This window comes from Leptonychotes weddellii, chromosome 2 (genome assembly GCF_054177405.1).
Source record: "Leptonychotes weddellii isolate Sample4059 chromosome 2, ASM5417740v2, whole genome shotgun sequence".
Classification (NCBI taxonomy): Eukaryota; Metazoa; Chordata; class Mammalia; order Carnivora; family Phocidae; genus Leptonychotes; species Leptonychotes weddellii.
The window spans coordinates 104,385,691-104,406,477 of NC_138370.1; the positions used below are offsets into that span (position 1 = coordinate 104,385,691).

Genomic DNA, 20,787 nt, shown 5'->3' on the forward strand with positions numbered 1-20,787 from the left:
TGTTATGCACAAACAATGAATCATGGAACACTACATCAAAAACTAATGATGTATCAGGAAACAAACCGAGGGTTGCTGGAGTGGGGGGTGGGGTGGGAGGGATGGGGTGGCTGTGTGATGGACACTGGCGAGGGTATGTGCTATGGTGAGCACTGTGAATTGTGCAAGACTGTTGAATCACAGATCTGTACCTCTGAAACAAATAATGCAATATATGTTAAGAAAAAAAAAAAAAGAAGGGGAAGAATGAAGAGGGAGAAATCGGAGGGGGAGACGAACCATGAGAGATGATGGACTCTGAAAAACAAACTGAGGGTTCTAGAGGGGAGGGAGGTGGGAGGATGGGTTAGCCTGGTAATGGGTATTAAAAAGGGCACGTTCTGCATGGAGCACTGGGTGTTATGCACAAACAATGAATCATGGAACACTATATCAAAAACTAATGATGTAATGTATGGTGATTAACATAACAATAAAAAATAGGTACAAAAAAAGATTAAAAAGTTTGATAACATACTTTCCTATTGAGGCTATGGGGAAATAGGCATTCTCATGCATTATTGGTGAAAGCATAAAGTGATACAATTCCTAAGGAAGGTAATTTGGCAAAAGCTAACATATCTACATTTTGTTCCAGCACCCCCAGCCCTGATGCTACATCTCCAACAATAAGAAAAAATATGCCTAAGATCATTCATCTCAGCATGACTTGTAATAGCAAAATAGTAGAAACCAGCTCATGACCATATGCGGGAGATGCTGAATACACTGGTCCATAGACATAGTGAAGTATTAGGCAGTTACAAAAAGGAATGAGGAAGATCTCTGAGAATGGTATGGGGTGATTTCCAGGGTATATTGTTAAGTGGAAAAAATAAGCTACAAAAGAGTATATATAGAATGCTGTATTTTGTGAAAGAAAAAAAAAGAAAAATGTGTGTGTACATCTGCTTACTGTTGCAAAAAGAAACACAGGAAGGAAAAAGCAAAAACTAATGACAATGGGTACATGGAGGAGGCAGGCAAGAATGGGTTGAAGGGCTAGGAAAGGGAAGAGGACCCCTTTGAGAATGCCTTTAAAATGTAGTTTTGCCTTTTGAACCATGTTAATATTTCACATATGCAAGAAGTAAAATTAAATCAACAAGGATGGAAAATTGCCAAAACTGAATTCAAACAGAAACAAACAAACATAAGCGTATATCAAACCGCTAACATAATTAAACAGAAGAGAATAACAAAGACTTGATGCAAGAGACTTCTGAATATAGAACTCTGTACACACTTAGTGAACCATATTCTAAAAACAAAAAAAGCTGTGATGAAGTCTTAAAGTTCATTTAGTCTGACTTTTGTAGCAATACTGGTGTAGCAATTCCAAAATTATTGTGTGTGTGTTTTAAGACTGAGCAAATGAAATCACTATACTGATGTTCTTGAACACCAAGGTTCTCACTGTAGGAGAAGCAAGATAAACGTATGGAATGAAAGGAGAGAAAGAAGCTTGTTGCATTGGGCTGGAATTAAAGATAGCAGTATGAACTCACCATATGATAAGTATAGATATATGTATTTTGTCCATCGTAAGGGCCTAGATGCAATAGCACTTACGTAATAAGTAAAAGCACTTAGGGGTAAAATGCCAGATGTCTGCAACCCTCTCTCACATGGTTCAATCAAAATACAAATAAAATGAGATAAAACAGAGTGAGATACTGGAAATATGCAAGATGTTAAAAATTGGCAAATCTAGGTGAAGGGTACACAGATGGTCATGGAATTATGCTATTCTTTTTTTTTTTTTTTAAAGATTTTATTTATTTATTTGACAGAGAAAGACACAGCAAGAGAGGGAACACAAATGGGGAGTGGGAGAGGGAGAAGCAGACTCCCCGCCGAGCAGGGAGCCCGATGCGGGACTCGATCCAGGGACTCCAGGATCATGACCTGAGCTGAAGGCAGTCGCTTAACCAACTGAGCCACCCAGGCGCCCGAATTATGCTATTCTTACAACTTTTCTGTAGGTTTGAATTTTTTCAAATACAAATTTGGGGAAAAACGCAATTAGGATGCAAGGAGGTCAAAATGTGACAAAAAACTAGTAAGAAAGAGATAGGGGGCTTTGTACTCAGTGAGTAAACTTGTCTAGCTGCCGTTCTGACTGCCATGAGCAGGCAAGAGCTTTCATGCTAGTAAGGCTGAAAAAATTTAGCACTCGATAGGATGGCAGGTACCTTTTGGGCAGTAAAAGTATTTTATGCCCAGCAGATACCCTAAATTTTTGCTGAGAATACATCATTTTCTTTCTATTCATATGTCTTCGATGTAGGCTAGAGGTAGATGAATATTCCACAGCAGAAAGTTGAAAGTCAAATGTGAACATTTACAGCAGTCCATCTGGTGACTAATTATCTTCAAAGATGCATTTTTTTATTGTGTTCAGTTAGCCACTGTATAGTACATCATTAGTTTTTGATGTAGTGTTCAATGATTCATTAGTTACGTGTAACACCCAGTGCTCATCACAGCACATGCCCAAAGCTGCCCAAAAACATTAACAAAATTGAATGACAGTGATAGGGGCTAATTTTAAGCTACCTACAAGGTAACTTTTTTTTTAAATTTTATTATGTTATGTTAATCACCATACATTACATCATTAGTTTTTGATGTAGTGTTCCATGATTCATTGTTTGCGCATAACACCAGGTGCTCCATGCAGAACGTGCCCTCTTTAATACCCATCACCAGGCTAACGCATCTCCCCACCACCCTCCCCTCTAGAACCCTCAGTTTGTTTCTCAGAGTCCATAGTCTCTCATGGTTTGTATCCCCCTCCGATTCCCCCCCCTTCATTCTTCCCCTCCTGCTATCTTCTTCTTTTTTTTTTTTTAACATATAATGTATTATTTGTTTCAGAGGTACAGGTCTGTGATTCAACAGTCTTACACTTTAAAGATGTGATGAGAATTTGGCTATCCCGTTTTCAGCAAAATTTTACATTTAATCCTTTGTTCAGTTTCCTTCTCATGCTACATTCTACTCTCTCCCAAGGTTGCAGCCACCCTGTCCCTGGCCCTAACTCCTCTTCTGGGCTTCAGGTGGCTGTGGCCATCTGCCCTTTGGACAACTCAACTTGGTGGCCCAGAGGATTTCAAACTTAACATGGCCAAAACAAATTCATAGTTCTACCTATCTCCCAATCCCAAACTAGGTTCTATAAACCTTACTTAAGTGGTTGACATCACCACACCTAGTACCCTACCCTGGAACCTTACTAGTCACCCAGCTTCTTACTTCTTTCACACTCCCCACATCTCCCCATCAGTCATCACTGAGTACTATTAACTCTACCTCCTAAATGACTCTTGAATCTGTCTCCTTCTCTCACCCTACTGCCGCTATGTTAATTCAGACCTTTACTAATTTTTGTCCGGTTGTTGTAAATATTTCCAATCAGATCTTGCTGGCTCCAATCTAGTCAACAGCCAGTCCCTACACTCTGCTTCTTTATAAAAAAAAAAAAAAAAAAAATCTGAGCATCTCATTCACCTGCCTAAAAACATACCATTCTCCCCTCTCTCTTTGGAGTGATGGCCAGACTTGTTAGCTTCTCATTAATAAAGATCCAACTTCTTTTCTCTCTTCCATTTTTTCCTGTGCTCTACTCTCACCCATCTGCCCCACAAATATGAATACTTTGTGCTCCAGCTCCACAGAATTTCTCACTGTTCTCAGGCATACCAGACCCATTTTGACTTTGGGCCTTTTCATGCATTGTTGTATTTTTCCTAGAATGTCCTTCATTCCATACTATCATCTCTTCACCTAAAAAGCTCTTCTAGACAAAGCTTAAATATTACTATTTTGGTGAAACCTTCTCCAGCACCCCCAAACAGAATAGTCTGCCATATATTCTGTATTCTCAAAGCACTTTGTTTATATTTCAATATTATTTTTTGTTTGTATTTGATAAATGGACTGGGAGTTCTTTGAGGATGGTAGAATATTTTATGCATCTTTATATTAAGGGATTAACATCACCCCTAGAACAGAGTAGATACTTATTAAATTCTGCTGAATGGATGTTTTCATATGTGAATTTTGTCTTTAGTCAAGATATTTGATATATGATTACTGAAGTAAATCAGCTATTCAAATAATTATGGAAATTGAAAAAATATAAGAAGTCATAGTTCTTTGATGTCATAGAAATAATACAAATTTGATCTCTGCCAGAACTCACTAGGCTGATGTTCAAACACTTTCAAAGCCATTTTTTTTTTTAGTAATCTTTTTCCTACTTAGGTTGCTTTCTAGTTTGGGTTGTCTGTTTTGGCACTATTTCAAGAATGTTCTCCCTATTATTTTTAAGAGCAAGCACTCAGCAAGCAAAATAATATAGTGATGTCTTTTTTGAGAGAGAAGAAAAATGCTGACTAGAAGCTGACTGTATAATGAATGTGGACCAAAAAAGACTTTATATATTCAGCATCTTTAATCTATTTGCATCTTTAATCTATTTGCAAATCTATCCAGAAAGATAGGCTGTGTTGGATATTAATCCATTTGGATTTTCTATAACTAGTTAAGCTTACAAAGTGAGGTTTTGGTTTTTTTATGAGAAAGATGTTAAAATTAATAGTCCACTCAGACAAATGGAGAAGCTTTGAGCAAATGAAATTAAAAACAAAATGTAAAGCTCTGGGTAATCAGAAGTAACAAAATTCCCTCCATCAAAACTCAAAACTGCAAACCACACTTATTATATTCCCCAGGGCACTCCAGTCAGTTAAGCATCTGACTCTTGGTTTCCGCTCAGGTCGTGATCTGAGGGTTGTGAGACCGAGCCCTACGTAGGGCTCCATGCTTGGCGCTGAGTCTGCTTAGGATTCTCTCCCCCTCTCCCTTTGCCATTCCCACTCATACTCTCTTTCTCTCCTGGTCTCTCTCTAAAATAAATAAATAAACCTTTTTAAAAAAGTTCGCCTCTAGGAGATAGCCCTGGAGTCTAATATTTTTCTAAGAAAAAGAACTATATCATACATGCCATTGAAAGCCACATATGTAGTGGGCATTCAATAAATATATATCGGTGAAGGATTAACAGACTATTCACTCTTTAGCAAGTTATTTGTTGAATGTTATCTATGCATCAGCAATTATTTTAAGCAATTGGTGTTAACAAGACAAAGATCCATTTCTGCATGGAACTTACATTTCAGTGGGAGACAGAAATAAGCATAAATGTCATGAATAACTGAATTCTAAAGTATGTTAGATGATAATAATTGCTATGAAATAGGGAAAGTGGAGTAGGGTAAGGGAGATTAGGAGTGCCAGTGATAGGCAGCTCAGTGAGTATGACACAGAATGATCCGGAACTATATAATACATGAGACTGGATTTGCACTTACTTTGAGCTTGCAGCCTTCATTCTGACACAGCTTCCTGACGAGGGCCCCAATGATGATCATAACAGTTTCTCTGATGTCATTGCTCCCAAAGGAACCTTTGAACTTACTCTATTAACCAAACAGAGATAAAATAGGTTATCAAAACATTTAAACATTTCCAAGGGACATTTTTAGAAATTTTTTTTAAGATGCAACATAACCTATGTCTAAGGAAAATGTTTTTATGTTCCTAGATAGCAAATTGAAAATTTTGATTTGGGGACACTTACAAATTCACTTTCTACTTTAAATTGAAGAATTAATAGACTCTCTCCTCTCCAGGTCTTCTTAACATGGGTCTGTGAACTCCTGAGGGGTTTATGGATTGGGTTCACTGCGTCAGTGAACCAAAAAAATAGTCTGTAAAATTTTGCGTATGGGTGAAGAGGAGCTTCATTGATTTATCAGGTCCTCAAATGGTCTCATTTTCCAAAAAGATTATGAGTTATTCCACTAGATCATAAGTGGATAAGTACACATTTTGTTTTTAAATCTTGGATCCAAGAGAAGTCTAACTTTTGTTTCCAATGTAAATTTTTTAATATTGGAGGAATTGTATCTCTTCAATGTATTGTATATTAGATGCCATGAAGACTTTTGAAGTCAAAACAAATCTTTTAAAATCAATTTCTGAAGCATAACCAAGATTCATCTCTGAAATTTTGTTCTATGTCTAATTGTACGATAGGTGAATATAATCTTTAAATTTCCTTACCATACAGTTTATGTGACTTTAGAGGAAGTGCAAAGAAGACACTATGTGAAACAGTTTACTACAATTAATGGATTAATGGATAGAAAATAATCCAATTACTGCCTAGATTCTTAATGAGCTTTTTAGTAGCTGAGAGCCTTTATTTTTCCAGTGTTCATTTGACTTACAATGAGGGCTCTTAGGAGTTCTTCATCCGGATGGGAGGCAAATCCACAGGCATAGAGAAACCTCTCCTGGAGGATAATGCTACTGTCGCTTTTGAAATCCAGAAAGTCCAAAATGGCGTCTAATGAGTCTGAAGTCTGAGCAGAGGTGACAGCATCCACCAGTTGAGGTCTACAAAAAAGGGAGAGTCATGGATATCAGTTTAAGGAATTATTTAAATCTCTACCATTCACAGACTCTCCACTGATTTGAGTTTCCTAAATAAGTGAAATTTTTTTTATATAAACAAACAACAAATGAATGACTTCCTCAAAAAGACCCCCCATTTTATTTTAAACCTCTCCTTTAATGCCTCTCTCTCTAATTCAATGTATACTCAGAATATACAAACTAATTTTACTGTAATAGCCTAAGCCAAACATAATTTGGAAATTTGTACATCAAAATTATACAGGCAAATTATAAATTAGGTTCAAATTCTTTTCTCTCTGAGTCAAACATCACAGTTATGGTCTCAAATACTGATTCTCTTTTATCTAACTAGCTTTGCAAATGTACACATTTCTCAAATGCCCAATTTAACTCAGGCAGTATTATTTAAAGAAAAGATGGGAAATCCTTTTAACTTTAATTTATATCTGAGGGAGAAGATGTTGTTCATTTTTTCTAAAAATAAAAAGTACCATGGTATAGTTACCATGTTCGTGTTCAATGTTCAATCATAATGGCTATGTGTGGACAGAGAAGAACTCCTAATTCTAATTACGTACAGCAGTCATCAGGAATCTGGCTGAGTCTGGGATGGTAAAATTTCTGAAATTAGTTGTCATACTAATGAATATATTATGTATGTAAGTTTATTCCACATTGTATAAACACACCATACATGTGTTTAGTGCTTTATACTTTAAAAAAAAGATACACTTGCACTCTATCATTTTGTTCCTAACAAAAACCTAGTAGTAAATGAAGCAGAGACTGAGAGAGAATATTTATTAGGTGCCTATTACGCAAGTACTGCACCAGAAATTTTAGGTGTGCAACTTCTCTTTTGCTTTCATTTCTTTGTCTGTAAGATGGGGCTAAAAATAGTGGTTACCTTAGAATTGTTGGGAGGATTAGATTACATAATCTATGTAGAGCACTTAGAACACTCAATAATAGGATGTTATTAATACAATTACTTCATTTAATCCATGAAACATCTCTGTCAGTTAAATGCTAATATTCCCCCTTACGTATGAGGAAACAGACTCAGAGATGTTCAAGGCCCCACAGCCGTTAAGTGTATAGCTGGGGTTGGAACTCAGGTTTTTCTGACTCTGGTATCCATGATATTTTAAATACATTAGTATTTCTCAAAGTGTTTTTTTCCACGTGATTCTAATCCTATGAAATGATGTAAGGAAAGGGATCTTCAAGATTATTTAAGTTTAGAAAATGTTTAAGGAAACTTATATGTAATAATTTACGATTGAAGATGTTGAAAATTTCCACAGCCAAGAAAACTATTTGATTTGATTTCACCCAGCATTTTTCCAACTCAGTTGCTCACAGAATTCTTTCCTCTTGGCATACTTGTTAGTATTCTGCAAATTACAGGATACACACAATGGACACTTCGGGAAATGTTACATTCCACCACCATGTCTTCCACTATGCTATAATAAATAGAAGGAATTATTCTCCGTATTTTACAGATGTTGAAAGTGAGGCTTGGAGAGGCTAAACGTAAACAATTTGCTCAAAGGTTGTACACTGTTGGAGGTCAAAATTAAAGACCAGGTCTTCCAGGGTCACCTGGGTGGCTCAGCTGGTTAGGTGTTGACTCTTGATTTCAGTTCAGGTCATGATCTCAGGGTCCTGGGAACGAGCCCCGTGTGGGGCTCCCTGCCCCACGGGGTATCTGCTTGAGACTCTCTCCCTCTGCCCCTCCCCCCCCTCATAAATAAATCTTTAAAAAAAACTAGGTCTTCTGATTTTAATTCATCCTAGTATCCTTTCTATTACACTACACTATATGTGGGTTACACATTATATGGTATAATATTATGTAAATATAAGTATCCCCTGCTTTTCCAAAGTTTGTGTTAGGCTACTGTGCTTTTACAAAAGACCTACATTAGTACCTGTTTTTAGTAACCAAAAGAAATCTGAAGAGGATTTTTGCTTTTACCAAAAAAAAGGTTAAAAGCAAAATAGCATTCTACATGTTTTGCAGCAAGCCTGTTACAGAGGCAGTGTGCACCCTGAGCAGCGAGTGTGGCCCCACCAAGCCCCTTCCCAGGGAACTACACTCAGCATCTCAGCATCAGGCCACCATAGCTTAGAACTGTGTCTATGAGCATCTGGGCTTTATCTTGATTTATTTTGTGTATCCATTTGCAAGATATGTCCTAAGGTATTAGTAAAACCTAAGAGAGGTTATTTTTTCCGGTCTGGAAATGCTTAAAAATTTTCCATGTAAATTAATGGTAATTCTTTGCTTTACACCATTTCGGGTTACAAAAGGTTTCATAGGAGGCTCTACTTTTGGGTAGCAGGAGAAACCTGTAATCTGATGTAGAAAATACATCATGAAATTATCCAAATAATTGCTACCTTAAGACTTTTAGGAGAAAAATAAGGTTAAAGTTTAATTCAATCTCCATTCTAAACTAATAGCCAATTTTTAAACTTTTCTTGTCAGTATCTTTGCTTTTCCTATAAAGACAAATCACCCTACAAATATATCTTAAAGTTCGATGATTAAAACAGGAGTCTGAGAATCTCTAACTCTGTGTATCTTTCAACTTCTGGTTTAAATATTTATTTTTTGAAAAGAGCAACCAATTCTGGTTAGTCATATGGAATTCCTATCAATTTTAAAAATGTCCTCAAGGCAAGTAAATAAATATAATCAAGAATAAGTAGACTTCTTGAAAAAAAGCTCAATTCTCTTCTTGGAGAATTGAGTCCTTTGAACTCAGGGACTATGGCTACTGGTACTGTGTATGTGTGTGTGTGTGTGTGTGTGTGTGTTGGCCAATTTCCATTTTTTATTATGTTAATGGCTAGTTTTGACTGTCAAATTAATTGAACCACTTTCTGTATCATTAGGGCAATTAATATTATACGGTTGAATTTGTATTTACAAATTCTATATTACAGACAAAAACCACTTGTATTTACAAAGTAAATCTGAGAATTAAGTCAACTCTCTTTATTATGCATGTCAATGAATCACACTTTTAGCAAACATTCAAATAACACACAGATTTCTTTTGACTACCTTAGTTCTCAATTTTCTATATAAAAAAAATGGCTTTGATGGGTATGATCACTGGATCTTTAATAAAATTACATTTTTCAATTGAAAAGTCATACTCTTTTTTTGTTTTTATAATCCAACTCTAGAATCTTTTCAAATGTAAATTAATAGGTCCACACACAGGGGGGCAGCACATGCATCCTGGTGTCAAGATGAAGCCCTACCCTCCCTTATCTATGTACCAATTTAGACCTGATTTAAACTCATAAACACTCAAAAAATGTTCATTCTCAGTCACTGCTAAAACTTTGTTTTAGCACATTTCTGGTCAAGTAATTGTTAAATTACTGTATTGTGGCATTAACTCTTTGATGAAAATATAAAAACAGCACAATAATTGATTTGGAAGTTGGGCATTTGATTAAAAGGGGTCTTTCTTAATAAGAAACCAATAACCCAGAAATGCTTTTCTACAGACAACCCCACACCAGACTGGGGAACTTACAACACTTCCTTGTTTTCAGCCTTGAGGATTTGGAGGATCTCTTCTCTCTTTGCTGTCCGGAGGTGCTGAATGAAGGCCAGGAAGCTTCTGACAGCCTCAGCCTTGGAGAGCTGGTCAGGCTGCAGGTGTTTTCTGGTTGACTGCCATTGCTCTGTGAGCTGCAAAGAAACACGGCTGCAAGCTCACACCCCATTCGGGATTCTGGACATCCGCATTGTCAAGGGATGTTCTCCCCAGAAAGAAATCTTGCCTTGTAACTGACAAGCAAAAGAAGCTTGTTGCATCTTACCTCCATATCCCTGATTGCCTCCTGCCCCTCTCACATTCCTGTGACTCTCAGAGACAAATCTAGAGGCCTGCTGACCCTGTGTGCGATTCCTCTGCAGGAGGACCATTTTTGTCTGTTAGTACTTAGCTCCAAAGAACCGAGGCTTCTGGGCCTATAAGGTCATTTGTTACACCAAAGGAATTATACCTAAGGCCAGGCTTTGACTACCATCCTGCAACTGTGCAGGATTTTCGCTGACAGCAGGAGATGTTGGAAGGGGAAAAAAAATAAAACTGCTGAATTATTGTGTCAGGTTTCTTACGTACTGGGACCTCACTGAAAATCAGTCTTTGTAATAACTTGAGCTCCCTGTTCTCTTTATTTTATTGTTTTTATGACATGCAATGTTTAACTATGCTGAGGTCTGAATTGTTCATTACTTACATGTTAAGTAGAGTAGTATTTAGATAAAGGTAATTCTCATACTATTGTTATTCTATTATGATTTTAACAATAGTAAATAATTCTAATTAGTGACATATTCTGGCCTTGAAATATATTAAATAACTGATTTTTCCTAGTTGACCACTTTTCCCCCTAGTTGTAAATAATGTGTTTAATCCCATTAGTGACCTCCAGCAGTCTAAGAGGTCTGGGGTAATCAGTATGCTACAAATATTTAAATTATTCACTCCTTCTGATGAGCAATAGACACATATTTTTTCTTTTTCAAATCTCTTTTGGTTATCTAATCTTAAGAGGATATCCCAGAGCAAAATTCCAGCTATTCTTAGCTAAAAATCTACTGGGTCATTTCTGAGGGCAGAGAGCACACCAGTGTGAATTCAGATTTTTTTTCTTTAAAGGGTTGCGATGGTGACAGTGTACTGAAATTGCACAAGCAATTCCTCAAAGACATAAACCCCTCCTACAATAATGAAGAAGTAATTATCAAACATCTAAAATGGCTTATAATTTTTAATAAACATGGGGGAGAGAAATTAATAGTTCACAGCATTAAAAAAGATGATTGGTTTCATCAGTTACTTTCCTAAATAATTTCCACCTTTGTATGACACATTAGAAAATTACACTGGAACATTAACTGTTATATGGAAGAAAAACAAATAAAAAATAAGATTTGAGAATGATGATTCTCTCTCTCTTTTTGTTTTTCCCTTAGTCCAATTTGATAAATTTGAGAAATTAGCAAGGACTTAATGTCTTGTACTTTAAGCAAATTATGATATTAGTTCTTGATAATTCTACTTCTCTGAACACCAAGGGAACAGCATCTTCTGGTAGCTACCAACAGAGCATGAAGCCAGGGGTTTGCTCTCCTGACAAGAGGCTAAGTATTAGGAAATGCTAGACCCTAAGGTCCTATGTAGGGTCATCATCACAACTGACTCATGAGATAAATGAAATTTCTCTTTGTTGGACTTAAAATGTTATGATGATCTACATTTTGCCTTGAAGGTGTGCTATCTCATTTCTGTCCATAATTGTAGGGGAGTTGGGGTGTGGTAAAGAAGTGTTTCCTAATTTAGCAGGGAGCTTGGTATCCTTTTTTAGTCCTGACAGCAGTACTCAGAACACTGAGCTCAGTTAAATATTTCACCTGAGGACATACTGCTACTCAGTAGTAGAACTTTCAGGATTCAGATCCCTGTCCATGCTCTTGACACTATATGCTTTCCCCGAACTTCGTTAGACCCTTTAGCCCCCACTGCATTCTAGGTACTACTATTCAGAAGTTGCCCTTAAGTCATAACATTTGTAATTTGAAATGAGTGGATGGTAATTATTTGTTAATTATTGTTGGATTACACCTCACCTTGTGTGCATATTGTTACTAGGGCCATTAGAATTCAGTGGCGACTGGTAGCTCTTTATAAACTTTCTTCAAAGAATTAACTGAAGCTTCCATTGGAGACAAAAGGAAAATCGAATTTTAAGCCATGATAATTCCCCTAGCTGACCACACAACGCAGCTGTTCACACTTACAGAAGAGCATCCTTTACACTCGCTCTGGAAGTCCTGTCCCACAATGGGAAGGGCCCTGTACTCCGAATCAACTGCTTTAATTATGGCTGCAACCTGCTTTCCAGGTATCAGTCTTGGGCCTGCTTCAGTGGTCTTCAGCTCTAATTTCTGCCTGCACAACCAAGGAAGAGAAATATCACATTAGCAGCTTTATTTTGAGTGAACAAGCTACTGATTGCCATTCTTTTGGCAAACCAGATACTAATTTATTCACACTATGTAAGTCCATGTCTTTCAAACTGCAATATCTCAGTAGCAGAAACCTCAAGATAATTATGAAATCTTTCTGGAACAACAATTTTACTCAAAGGTTTGAAAATAAAAGTCTGGATTTAAGAGAATACAGGGAAGAAAACTTGCCTGGATGCTGAAGAAGATTATGTGATGTCACTTCTTTTAAATTTAGCCCTGCTTTCTGAAAATATCATCCATACAACCACTTATTAACTAAGACAATTAAGAAAAATCTTATTTACTGAAAATGGCTTCCACGATATTTTTGCCTGAAATGCTCTTTCAGAATCTTGTCTCTCTCCCATCAAGAGGTAGAGTCTGCATCCCTATCCTTGATCCTGGGCAGGACTCTGTGTTTTCCCCAACTAAGAGAGGGAGAATGGAAGGAAGCTACTTGACTTCTAAGGCTAAATCTTAAAAGGAAATTCAGCTTTCATCTGGAATGTCAGCAGCACATATCCCTTTGGAGACTTGAGCTGCCATGTACAAAGCCTGGCTCCCTGAAGCCACCATTCTGAAAGGCCACATGCTTGGGGAGCCTCAGTAGTTTGAGTCTTCCCAGTCCAGATAACAAATAGGTGAGGGAGCAACCTTTGAACCAGCTCTGGTCAGTGACTGCCACTGCAGAACAGACACCAAACAAGGAGTGCCTCGCTGAGCCAAGGCAAGACCCAGAATTCTGACAGAATAATAAAATGACTGCTGCTTTTTGCACTACTAAATTGGGAGTGGTTTGCTGTAGGGCAGTGGAAACCTGATAGACCTGATAAGTAATTTAAAATACTTATTTTATATGAAAATACATGAAAACAATATGGTGCAAAGTAAAATGCAAAATTCTATCCAGATGAAACTTCAAAAAAAATTTCAAGCATTTATAGTTTGAGGCACTTCTCCCAAGCCTTTGCATCCACTGCCCTCTGATATTAGAGCTACTTGAGAGAAAGCATTTGACAAGCGATGGCATAAGGTAGAATACATTTAATGCTAGGAAATCTTCTAAATTAAAATCTGAAAATAACATATACTCTTAGATTTGAAAGTTCTAGTTCTTAAGCCCCTGAGAACTTCTGACCAGAGAAATTTTCACACACTGAAATAACGGGCTTGAATATGGTATTATAAATCAAAAATACAAAAATTCTGTCATATCACTTTACTATGGAACTTTTTATGTGTTTCTTACAACAATAACAACTTTTTATGTGTTTTTTTTTTTTTAAGATTTTATTTATTTATTTGACAGAGAGACACAGCGAGAGAGGGAACACAAGCAAGGGGAGTGGGAGAGGGAGAAGCAGGCTCCCCGCAGAGCAGGGAGCCCGATGTGGGACTCGATCCCAGGACCCTGGGATCATGACCTGAGCCGAAGGCAGTCGCTTAACCAACTGAGCCACCCAGGCGCCCTTTTTATGTGTTTCTTAACAACGACAACATAAACAACAACAACAACAACAGAAATCTCAAGGAGAAAACATGCAAATGCCACCACTTTTTAACCTTACCATTGGAAAGATCTGACAGAGAAATTAGAAAATAAACTAGAATGAATCAAGTAGTTTGCTTTTTTAAAATGTAAATCTATTCAATAAATGATTGATATAATTTTAAATGAAATTCTATTAAAAACAGTATTTAATATATGCCATATATTATTGTAGATGATGTGAAAACTAAAGGTGAACAAGATATAATCACAGTTTCCAAGAAACTAACAGTCAAACTAAGGAAGCACTATATATATATGTAATATATATATAAAACATACATACATTTAACATTTCTAACATGTATATTTAAAAACCAAATATAATAATATATCAAAGAATAGGAAAGAAAATTTAAATTTCATCATTATCTTACTTTGATATTATATTGCCTGCAATGGTTTGTAGGAAATTCATCCGAAAAGCATGTGTCTCTTCTGCGAACACAGCTATAACAAAGCTGTCTTCTATCTTATAGGTAGTGACAGATGTGGCTTTTGAAGTGACGCCCAAGACCTAAATAAATACATAAATAAATAAATATTTGGAGTTGTAACAATCAGCTTTTTATCTTTGAATCAAGTCAAATAGCAAACTCTCTTCTAATCTTCAAAAGAGCTTCCTCTTTTTTAATTTTATTTTGTTATATTAAGCACCGTACATTACATCATTAGTTCTTGATGTAGTGTTCCATGATTCATTGTTTGCGTATAACACCCAGTGCTCAAAAGCTTCCTCTTAACACATTCCCTTCACCACCCAAACTTATAACATATGAAAATAAACCTTTTTCATTTGGTATTGTGTGAAACAATACCCTAAACTAAAAATTATAAATGTTCCCAAATTATATTGTTACCTTATTCTTCTATTATTTTAAATTAATCTCTACAAAATGTAATTACTTGGATGCCTTAAAGAGGGTGATATCAATCATACCTGATTTGAGGTTGTAAATCCAGACCTCTCTATTTTGCATGAATCCAAGGCCTTAATTTTGGTCACTTTGTCCTGATGAGCCTGGTATGTCACCTTACAATCCCCAGAGATATCTACCTAAAAAGAAAAGTAAAAATACAACTTTTGGGATTGTCACATGGACCGTTCAAATTCTAGTGGGAAGCAGCCTGAAAACTGGGGTTCCTGATATTGCCACGGGAGACTGCTTTTTTGTCCAGGCTGACAAGACAGAAGGATAGGAAGAATTCAGTGTTTCCTGAAGCATGTGGATTCTTTTCCATCCTCTTTTGTTGAGTCTTATCAGCACCTTCTATTGCCCCAGTAAAAATAAAGGATTTCCTACTTCTCTCTAACATCTAGTAAGAATTGGACAAATGGCCTGGTCATAATCAAAACCTCTGGTAAGTGGATAATTATGTGGAAAGGGGATTTGACTTTTAATGCTGTATCTAGATGTGAGTATGTGTGTGCACACGCTCTTTGACTAGCTGAATATAATTAGAAATCCTTAAAAACTTGTGGGATTAATTCAACTCGTTATAAGTCACATTAACAATTTGAGTATGGGCAAATGTATATCAGTACAGATTGCTTAGCTTCTCTGAGCCTTCCCTTGGGTCTCGACCAGCACCACACGTAGCCTTTATTCTAGTAAACTACCCAATACTCCCTTGGCCCAGCCCTGCCAATTAGATTTTCTCACCCACTCATGGGTTGGCTGAATTCAGAACAGGTAACTCAGACTCAGCTCTGCCTTTGGCTCAAAGTGTGATACTGGGGGAGCCACTTAACCTCTCTAGTTTAACCTCAGTTTCTTCATCTGTAAAATGAAAGGGGTTGGTATAGACCACTGGTTCCCCAAACTGACAGTGCGTCCAAACTATCTGAGAAAACTTACAATATAGATGCTCAGGTCCTCCCTGATCTATTGAATCAGAATCTCTACAGGGAATCTGTATCTTAAATAAGGTCCCCATGGGATAGTGATGTACAGTGACGCCACTGAAATGCTCCCCAACGTTTTCTACATCTCTATCGTTTAGTCATTCCATAAGTCTCCTTAATATAATGGATTCTAATTTCTTTCACCCTGTATTTGAGTACAAATTGGGGTAAATGGCAATTTGTTTCACATGTAAGTGAGACTTAACCATGCTACTCACCTTTTCTGAGCATTACCATAGTAGTAACTTTTTTACTGAATTTCTACAAATTTCTATTCATATTGCTCCATATGAGCAATTTTGGTAACTATTGACAAATAATATTCTGGATCCTTAATATTAATAAGTACCTCGTTGGTGGTTCCAGAGCTTAACTGCATCTGAAATAGGCTAGCCAGGCCTCTCTTGAGATTTTCTATGGCCACTGGCTCATTTGGATATGAGTAGAACTCTTTGACCTGGGGGAAAAAAGACAAACATATATGAAGCAAAAATGCATCATTTATCAATTTGGTTAAATAAATAGCAGGAAAGATCAGATTTTCACCCCTATCAATCTGGGACACAGAGATCTGTTACTCCAAAGCTGGGATTTCTTTTTTTATGAAAAGATGTTAAAGTTCCTAAGAAACTAGACCATGAAAATATAAAATTCTGGGACACAGACAATTAAGGCTCTGAACATGATGGACATAGCCTAGGGAAGGAAAAAGTACACCGATTTAGACTGGGATTTCTGTGAAAGCAAGAAGGATTGCCCAAGGAAGAAAGATCAGGAATATTTTCTTTGAACATATCAACATGTTCCCTACCTGTAACTCTGCCTGAAAAAAAATGAACCAATGTTTAAAATAACAAAGAAATCAATTATTGGAAGAGAATGGCAATTACCATACTTGACACTCATGAGCTTAGCACAACCTCTAAGGGCTATGACCAGCACCTACACACGGTCATAATGCCCACGGACAAAATTCCACAGGGGTGACTTTCTCTGACCCTCCAGAGCATTCATGTTGACCCTGGATATAAGGAGATAGAGATGGTTGGAGGATTTGAGGTTGAGATTGCTACCATTGCATGGCCTGCCACAGGCACTGCTTTGAGTCCCTTCAGAAGGCAGGAAATGAGGTTGAAATGAGGAGGATGACTGTGACTTGTCTGTAATAGTCAATGGCTTAGCTTTGTTTTATCCTTGATATTTATAGGCCCAGGGGTGATAACAATGTCTCATACCATTTTGATAATTTAGGTCATGTTTAAGAAACAAGAATAAAAATACAAAGAGAGTTTTCTGGAAGGTCTGTTACTTTTCACCCTGTATTAACTCCAAACACCTCACACAATTTAGAAGTAGAGGATGGATATGGCTTCCTTGTAAAAATCCCCAAGATCTATGGTAATTATAGCTGAGCATTCCTACTGGAAATATCCTGAATGCCTTCCTATTCTCTTTGAAACCAACCATGATTTCTCAAGCAAAACAGAAAGCTCAGTAATTATGCAATGAATTCAGTTAATACCAATCTGAACAATGCAACCTATATGAAAATTCTCTCATACCTTAGAAGAGAATATTTTGCCTGAATTAGCCAAACAAGTGCCTCAAATCTCTATCTGTATTTTCTACGTATACTCTGCCTAGTGACAAATTTACTAGGTACTTTATCCAGCAATCAATTTTAGTCATTATACTGAACGAACCTATAAAAGTTGGAATTATGTTTGTCCAGGTTAAAAAGGAACTGGAATGGTGACCTCAACATCTGAAAATCCATGGTATCATATTCTCAAACAAATCACTGGCAATTTCTCAGATCCAAGGTTGAGTTTCTGATGTTCTATTTTGTAAACTGGGTCTTCTTTCCTTTTCAGAATTACAATGTAACTTCCTTTTCAAATTTCTGGGAGTATATCTCCAGATATCATGATTACTAAAGATTCATGAGTGGATTGCTTAAACCCAGACACAGCCAGAAGGACTCACTTAGTGGCAATATGCATAGCCTATGGCCTGAGTCTTAAGTACTTCAGAAAGCAAAGAGGAGCCATTAAATGGTGAAAATATTTGTACAGTCATCAGTATCCTCACTTTCCTTCCAGGCTATAAATTGTGCCTGAAGTATTTATATAAAGTTTTACTTAAAATTTCAGGAAACCTAGTTCTCTGATTTAATCTTTGGACTACAGAAAAGATTAAATGCTCCTTTATCAATGGCCCATGCCTACGGATCAAGCTTTGATCTTGACTGCTAGATCTCTAAGAAAATGGTGTTAGCAACTTTTTTCCCCTAATAGATTGAACAATGTAAACCTGGAAGACAAAAAGAGATTTTTTTTCATTCTTCTATTAATTTTTATTGTTTCCCTAAAACTAGAAAAGTGGACAAATCTGTCTTTCCTCACATGTATGACTGCTATCTTTGAGGCCTAAATACTGTTCTTTTAGTGCAGACCAATGAGATTCAAAGTAAAGACAGCTCTGGTATCCATATTAGCTAAATGTCAAAACTGTTAGAATTGAGTAGGTCCTCAATAATTAAAAAAATAAGTCAAAACTTTGCAGTTCAATCCATGTGGCTGTCACAGCAATAATCTTAAATTCATTATTTTGCAACAGGAACCAAGTAAGTTTTATTACATTTAGGCCATAAAGCTGATTTACTTCATTCAGTTCTGAAATGAGCTCTGAATATCTGAGAGCACAGGACTCTTATCTAAATTCACAGTGCCGACAGCTTCTGGAAAGCAACAGGGACACCAGCCAGTTACAAACTAAGTCTTAAACCCAAGGAAACCAAACATAGAGGAAGATGGGTGAGTTGTGGAGAAGGCGATGCAGTGCCTCTTTCTGTCAAATTTTGAGGGCCAATTTTGCCTTGGAATCAGTAGGGATTCATATTTCTTCCTTAGGGAAAAAAAATGCATCTATACATCCCCTTAATTTATACATTCTTTAAGAATAAGAGAAAGCAAAATTCCATTAACTGGCCCAAACAGCAAAAATAAAAAGAATCCCAGCAAACAGACTAATCATTTTATTTAATCTACTTAGCTGGAGCTATATCTCTAAATATATCTTTGATATATATATCTAACAGAGTATAGCTAGGCACTGACACATTGGAAAACAGACAAGAGAAGATAACATATGAAGAATTGAAGGTTTTCAAAGTGTCATATTTCTTACGGAGGTTCAGTGTGTGTAAAGGAGCCACACTGCCAGATTCAGAGAACAAATCAATGCCTAGAAACAACACAAAATAAAGTGCCAACTCAGCAGCCATGTGGTTAATTTAATCAATACTGACAGTGAAAACCAGAAATGGAAATCTGGTAATTATCCAATTAATTGGATTAGCATTTCAGGCCCAAAAAAGAATCCATGCATCTTTTGCTTGTCAGTGTTAATCAACTTAACCAGGAAACTGTCATGTTTCCAACTTTACTTATGATTTGTAGACAAAACTAGAGCCATGCCCAAACACCTGTGTAGGGAAGATGAGTGGGCATGGAAAAAAGAGGATGTGCAATAAATATTCATCTGAGTGTTTTAATGGGCTCTCTTTTATAAAATAAATATAGGAGCTTCAAACACGGGCTCTGGAAGGACAAAAAAACACACACTGCTGAGCATCCTTGAAATCACAGAAATTTCAGGGGGTAAAACTTAATTTGAGCCTGGGGTAAAACATACTTTTTAAAAAAAAATGCCAATCAGCAGTTCAGCCTTTCCTTTCATAATTCCTCTCATAGTAAACTGAAGTGATCATTTAAATAATGATCTGGGCGCCTGGGTGGCTCAGTCGTTAAGCGTCTGCCTTCGGCTCAGGTCATGATCCCAGGGTCCTGGGATCGAGCCCCGCATCGGGCTCCCTGCTCGGTGGGAAGCCTGCTTCTCCCTCTCCCACTCCCCCTGCTTGTGTTCCCTCTCTCACTCTCTCTCTCTGTCAAATAAATAAATAAAATCTTTAAAAAAATAAATAATGATCTTTCTGACAGTGATGTGGCTGAAAATTCCACATGGCTTCTTAGTCTCCAGGGTCATATTTTTTTTTCCAACGAGTACTTTATCATATCATTGATAGATACCACAGTGCACTTTAACCTGAGGCTATCGTAAATCATTACAATCACAGCTCGTATAGAATTGGCATGTTGGAGTCACCGAAATAATGATGTGGCAGCTCCATCCCAGCCTTTGAACAGTGAGGGCACCGAGTCCTTTTGTGTGTGTAACAAAAGACTTTGTACTCAACTGCTACCCAAGGGGCTATAAAATGGTAGGTTGTCATTAAGATTATAAATGCAACTAATATTTTATGAGTTCAAGTGTCTTTCCACATTGGAAGGCCAGAGAGGAAAAAGACAGTATTTCATGTTGTTGTGCCATATGAAAATCAAGTGAGTTAATAGATACATTGAAGGGTGAAATAGGAATATTACAAGTCAACCAAAGAGGTGATACTTCCCCAAATCAGGAAGACAGTATAATGTAGAGGTTTCCAACCTAGCCTCTGAAATAAGTCAGAACTTTGCATTTTATTAGAGCTTCTATTTTTTTTTTTTTAAAGATTTTATTTATTTATTTGAGACAGAGAGAATGAGATACAGAGAGCATGAGAGGGAGGAGGGTCAGAGGGAGAAGCAGACTCCCTGCCGAGCAGGGAGCCCGATGCGGGACTCGATCCAGGGACTCCAGGATCATGACCTGAGCCGAAGGCAGTCGCTTAACCAACTGAGCCACCCAGGCGCC

General features: G+C 37.0%; 1 protein-coding gene across 1 annotated transcript in view; it reads right to left on the reverse strand.

Moving 5' to 3' along the window:
- Positions 1 to 20,787, reverse strand: part of MTTP (microsomal triglyceride transfer protein) — a 48,707-nt gene that overhangs the window by 7,378 nt on the left and 20,542 nt on the right. Inside the window, exons 6-13 of the mRNA XM_081813133.1 lie at positions 16,382 to 16,489; positions 15,067 to 15,183; positions 14,504 to 14,643; positions 12,368 to 12,518; positions 10,092 to 10,249; positions 6,339 to 6,507; positions 5,386 to 5,525; positions 518 to 530 (exon numbers count right to left, since the gene is read on the reverse strand). Coding sequence (XP_081669259.1) covers positions 518 to 530; positions 5,386 to 5,525; positions 6,339 to 6,507; positions 10,092 to 10,249; positions 12,368 to 12,518; positions 14,504 to 14,643; positions 15,067 to 15,183; positions 16,382 to 16,489 — 996 coding nt within the window. The remainder of the gene's footprint in view (positions 1 to 517; positions 531 to 5,385; positions 5,526 to 6,338; positions 6,508 to 10,091; positions 10,250 to 12,367; positions 12,519 to 14,503; positions 14,644 to 15,066; positions 15,184 to 16,381; positions 16,490 to 20,787) is intronic.